We start from the raw sequence: 5,960 nt of genomic DNA, 5'->3' as shown, positions 1-5,960 counted from the left end.
CCTCCTCGAGCCACTGCCCCTGCCCCGCCCTGGTCGCCCCCCGCCGCCGCCCCTACCCGCCGGCCGCCGCCGCCCGCCACGGCCGGCCGCGCCCGCTCCGGCTGTGCCCGCTCCCACTCCGGCCGCCGCCGGCCCTGGCCGCGCCCGCTCCGGCCGCCCCCACACCGGCCGCGCCCGCTCCGGACCAGGCGCCGCGCTGCCGCCGCCCCAGTCGCGCGCGCCGCCGTCCCTAGCCCCCGTGCCGCCACCCCCGGCCGCAGCTCGCTGGAATTTGGCCGGATTCCGGCGAGGTTATGCGCAGAAGTAGTTGCTATCTGCTGAAATTTCAGCCCGCCACGGGTGAGGGGTTGGCCCTGTATTTCCCCTCCCGCCCCGCACAAGTAGGGGGCGAGAAGCCGCCCCGTAGCCTAAATTGAAAAAATTCGAGACAGGGGCCTGATTTACGGGGTCTGCTAGACGGCCGGGTAGAGCTCTACCCCGTATATCGGCGGTTATTTTACGGGGTTGATCCTTTTAGGGAGTCTGTTAGACATGCTCTAAGTGAAATATGTGTCAGATCGAATGATGGGATTAGTGCTTTTGGTCAGCAACATATGTGCCTGTAGTTTTAACGGCTGAAAGCTTTCACACTTAGTCTTCAATGATGAAGACTACATTTGGAAAAGAATCTAGCAGTGTTAAAATATTCTTACTTTCTCACACACATGAACATACTCGTGTACTCTGTGTGCCTTTAAATATTCATGAACAATTTGGTTTGTATCCTTAAAAAAACAAAAAATAAAGTCTGCTCTAGAACGGTTTTAAAAGCGCTAAACTTGCTTACTATGCTAGGTGAACAAATTATCTGTTTTTTGTGAAAAAAACGTACATAAAAGACAGACAAATGTTTCGGTTAAAAAAGAAGGGACAAATGCATGTGCAAATATTTAGCTTATACTATATTTCTTAGACATTTGGAAAAGAAAAAATCATGTAGGAGCATGTGATGTCGGGTGTAATTTGAAATTACACGCTGCTAAGGTCTGTTCTGTCGACAACTATTTGTTGTAGAACAACATACGGACATATATAGTCGAAACAATCTCCGGATAGCCCAATACAACGCAGATAAAATTTATGGCAGTTGGAACATTACCAAAATCTGCCGTAAAATGGCGCGAACAGACGTCATACAGTAGAGTTAGTTTAACCTCTCGCAATAGAAATTGTAAATCAGACATCAGGTTGTAAGAGTGTTTGCTGTTTTCAATACAATAAAACATTTGATATTTGCGCAAAAAAATGATATTGATTTCGAAAAGAAAATAGATATGCCGTATATATTTCAAGGTAAATAGTGGAGTAGAACATTGTACACCAGATTTTTTTCAAAGCGCAGCGACAGTGTAAATAGTTTGAGAGAAGAGAAAATGCCCATATTTAGACTATATGCTGACGGTGTAGATTATTTCATAGATGAGATTACAACACTCGAGTCTGGGCAACTCAAAGTTCTTGTAAATTCTATAACAATCACACAAATTTAGCATGTCCACTTCCCTAGATAACTTGATATGGATAAGTTAAATGAAGTCCGACACGAACAGTTGGTTCAGAAAGAAGATTTGAACACTGGAGATAGTAGTTACAACAAACCTCAGACATCATAGATAACTTGATATGGATAAGTAAATGGAATCCGACATAATACCCTGAGATGAGCTAAATTTACAACATCTCCTCAGACATCATAGAGATGTTACAGACATACCAATGTCTAGCCCTTCTCCTAGTTGAAGAAATATAAAATCTGACTTAGGTAGACATGGATTCTATGATAGATTTAATGTCATTGGCGATGTTCTTGGCATCTAAGGCAATGCCGGCCAAGCCCATCCTCGCTAAACCAGCACAATAGAGCCCGTTTACACCTTTCCAGTGATTTGGAAATTCCTTCTTTGGCAAGCCATCATTGTTCAACATGTCCTCACCATTCTGCACTCATAAATCACAATTACTATGTTAGAACACATTACTAATTTCGAATATAGAGAAACTACACTTGGGGAAGCTCAAATCTGAATAAAGCTATTACCTTGATCCACCTATTTGCTGTGCTTTTGTATCCAGTTGCAAACACGATCGCGTCGAAGGAGCCTTGGTTCCCACCTTCAAATTCAATTATTCTGCCTTTAACCAGAGTAATCCTTGGTTGAACCTACAAAATATTTAAAATAATAACTTGTCAAACGAATTAATTCTTATTATATTATACATATCATGAATAAGGATATACTCACTTTTATATTGCCTTCTTTGATTAGCCCCACGGTGCCAACATCAATCACTGCGGATCGGCCAGTTTCTGACTTGATAATAAATGGACCCTTTTTTGGTCTGATGATCCCATGCCTAGTTAAATCACCAAAAATGAAATTTGCCATCATCACAAGGAGATCGTCTACTAGCTTTAGAGGAAGGTGACGAACTAGTTTCATCCCTAATCGGATTAATTCCTTTGTCATTATATGCATCTGCAACCATATAAAGGGTCACACATCTTTCATACACGAGGTAAAATAAAAACTATAAAAAATAAAATATGCTGTAAAATTCTAGTACACGTACCGGACTTCGAACAACAATAGAAGTATTGGCACCATGAGATGCAAGGTCATAAGCAATCTCCATTCCAGAGTTGCCCGATCCAATGACCAATACGTTCTTCCCTGAGTAGCTGATGCCTGATTTATATTCTGAAGAGTGGATGGTCACACCTGGAAAGTTTTCTAGTCCTGAGATCACTGGAATATTCTCCTCACTATTCTCACCACTAGCCACAACAAGAAACTTTGCCTTGTAATCGACTATTGTGCACTTCTCCATGTCACGGGCAATGATGGACCAACAATTGTGTTTGATGTCATATGTGGATGACTCAACAACAGTGAGATATTTCGGCTGAATACTGAATCGCTCAATGTAGTCATCGAGGTACTTGACAAACTGGTTCTTCGGTATGTATGTTGGGGCATCAACTGGGTACGACATGTGCGGCAGCTCACAAAACTCCTTGGCAAGATGAAGCTTGAGACGATCATACGAGCGATTGCGCCATAGTGAGGCGCTGCAACTCTCGCGCTCGACAATGACATAGGGGATGGAGAATTTGCTAAGGCATGCGGCTGTTGCAAGGCCCGCTGGCCCAGCGCCAACAATCAAAACTGAGGCCTCCTCCATTGCTACAACAATAGAGCGTATAAACCTTGGGGATAGTGAACTCTGGTATAGGCTGTTTATGCTATGGTAACTAGAGGTATATTTGCTTTCTTGATGCAATGTTTGGATGATCGTCTCATATGGGCTATATATACTTGTAATTTTCAACGTGTCCATTTTGTTTTATGAACGTGTTTAGATTATGAGATTTAGAAATGGTAAGCTTCTATGCATATTAACTTGGTAACCCATCTACAAATAATGCCTTATCTGCATGAAAGCTTATCTTGGGATAGAATTGGTAGGAAACTTAATCCCAATTGGCGACATTGCACGGACAACTAATAGGATTCATGTATATTTAGGCCACATTAATTGTATGTATCCAACTAATCCTATCTGACCGTTCAAAATCTCAATAGGATTACGATATGTTCAAACTATACATTATTAATGTTTTTCTTTCCTTTTCTGACAGCCATTGATGCAAATTTTGATAGGATAAGGATACGAGCCATGTTTCTCAACACCCAATTAGTGATAAAAATATTGTTTGACCGGCCTAAAGACCCACCTCCACAGGTCCCTCCTTCGCAATGGGATTTCCAACAGTCAGATTTTGTTGGGAGCTACCAGATCCGACGGTTTAGATTGGTGAGGTGTTTTTTCAGTCTGTGAGTCTAGGCTACGTCTCTGCCATTGGATCCCGCCAAGTTAAATTAAAACATGGGCAAACAAAACATTTCAGATGAAACCATATCGGAGAACTTGATAATCGCTAGTTCTTGATAAGGGGACGCAATCCAAGGGCCAGCTGGGTTTAGTGTATCTAGTCACACGGTCCAGCCGTCCATCTAGCTTGTCAAGGGAAGTGCGCGCTGACTTATTACCACCAAGTTTTATCAAAGAACTCCAGTAAGCCAAACTAAATCAATCACGATGTTCCTGCAGTGGGAGTGCCACCATATGGTCCGATGTGCACGTCGGAAGCACGCCTTTGTCCTTGGACTTATTGATGTTACCAGGGTATGTTCAACACTCTTTTGCGCATCTTCAACAAAATTTATCCAGCATGCTTAGAACCACGTCTTTCTGCTTTGGAGCATTTTTCTGCTGTCATTGATCACCAAGTATCAACTTTCTGCATTATGTATTTATGCTGCATTTTAATGGCACACAAAACCTCATATTCTTCCTTTATTTCTCCCTTGAGTTACTTATTAGCTTTTGAAGGGCTAGACAGGGACGCGTCGTGCCTGCATTTGATAATAAATTAACTATCAACATGCATACGAATTGCATTATCTGAATATGAGTTACATGTTGGCACTTGATAGTTGTATTAATAGTGTCATAATTTTATACGATGCCTTGGAACTAACAGCGAGCTATGCTTACAATCATGCAGGGCCCTATAAGAGCATCTCCATCGGCGCGTCCCAAATAGTCGCCGGCAGGGGCGCCGGTATTGTCGTATTAGGATGCACCGGCACATCATCCTCTATTTGGGGTGCTGCTCCCACACCGGCATCCCCCATACGGCAGCCCCGATAGATCATTTAAATTAAAAGCTAAAAAAATAGAAATTCGAATATGTTTTCGAATTTAAAGTTTGGACCAACACACGGCCACCAAATTCAAATAGGTTTTTGAATATGAAGTTTGGGCCAACATACGGCCACCGAATCGTCGTCATAGTCTGGTTGCAAAAAAAAAACTTTGGCTTCCAGGCAAAATGATCAGATGAACAAGGTCATGGGCAGCTCAACCTCGACGACGTCCTCATCGTCGGCGAGCCCCGGCGGCAGCTCCATCGCTGCAACCGGATCCACGGTCGCCAGGGAAGGCATGAACGCCGACGGTGACGGGGGAGTCATGGACGCCGACGCAGCTCGCGCCGCCAGCACCTCTTGGCCGATGCGCTCGCGGTACATCTCGTGCCACACCCTCGCCAATGGGTCCATCTTCACCATGTCGGCCATCAATGTAACACCCAAAATTTCAATAAAAGAGAGAAGAAGAATTTCAGAGACCAAATCTGAGAACCAACAAAAACTTTTCAAATTGCATATAGTGCCCTGCATAGGACTTGTGCATTTTGAGTGATATGCCATGATGAGTGTTATTTTGCGTATGTGATGAATTCCAAAACCCTAGAGTGATCAAGTAATGATCACCAACAAAATAAAGCAAAAAGAGAAAGAAATCAAATATTAATAAAATCCTAAAAACCCTAACATATGGTCTATGTCAAATTTGTAAATTTGACCATAGACCCATTTGATCTTCACCAATACTTGTACTATGATACCAAACAGTAATTACAACTTGGAGAATCAAAGATATACCATTTAAACCAAATTCAAAAATTAAAATGTGATCACATGAGATAATGGTCATTTCTGACTTTTATATTCTGGTCACCACTTTGAGCCTCTCTATTTCAAAATTTCTAAACTAAACAAAGTCAGATCTTTGCATGTCATCCAAGTATACAACAAGGTGAACAACTTTTGTAAAGGGCATCACACCAAATTCATCTTGGATCAAGAGATAGGATCAAGCAAAGTAGAGACTTTTTATCAAGAACAAGATCATCCCAAATTCAAATTTGACCAAACCAGGCCACCCCTGGACCACCACTTGCCCTAGCATTGTCCCTTGGACACTCCTACACCGAGCCCATGCCAGGGAAGCCACGGAGAGGGCCAGACATGGCGTAGACATGGCCATGCCGACCACGTTCGCCACCAGCACGC

The 5,960-nt window shown here is 43.0% G+C and overlaps 1 protein-coding gene across 1 annotated transcript; it reads right to left on the bottom strand.

Moving 5' to 3' along the window:
* Nucleotides 1-1,797: 1,797 nt before the first annotated feature.
* Nucleotides 1,798-3,222, bottom strand: LOC124688259 (probable indole-3-pyruvate monooxygenase YUCCA11). Its single transcript, XM_047221959.1, has 4 exons — nucleotides 2,611-3,222; nucleotides 2,283-2,516; nucleotides 2,078-2,200; nucleotides 1,798-1,977 (listed from the first exon to the last, which is right to left on the bottom strand). The coding sequence occupies exons 1-4, from the start codon at nucleotides 3,220-3,222 to the stop codon at nucleotides 1,798-1,800; spliced, it is 1,149 nt and encodes a 382-aa protein (XP_047077915.1).
* Nucleotides 3,223-5,960: the final 2,738 nt, after the last annotated feature.

The sequence above is a fragment of the Lolium rigidum genome, chromosome 2, assembly GCF_022539505.1.
Source record: "Lolium rigidum isolate FL_2022 chromosome 2, APGP_CSIRO_Lrig_0.1, whole genome shotgun sequence".
Taxonomy (NCBI): Eukaryota; Viridiplantae; Streptophyta; class Magnoliopsida; order Poales; family Poaceae; genus Lolium; species Lolium rigidum.
This window is presented reverse-complemented; position numbering and strand designations above follow the sequence as displayed.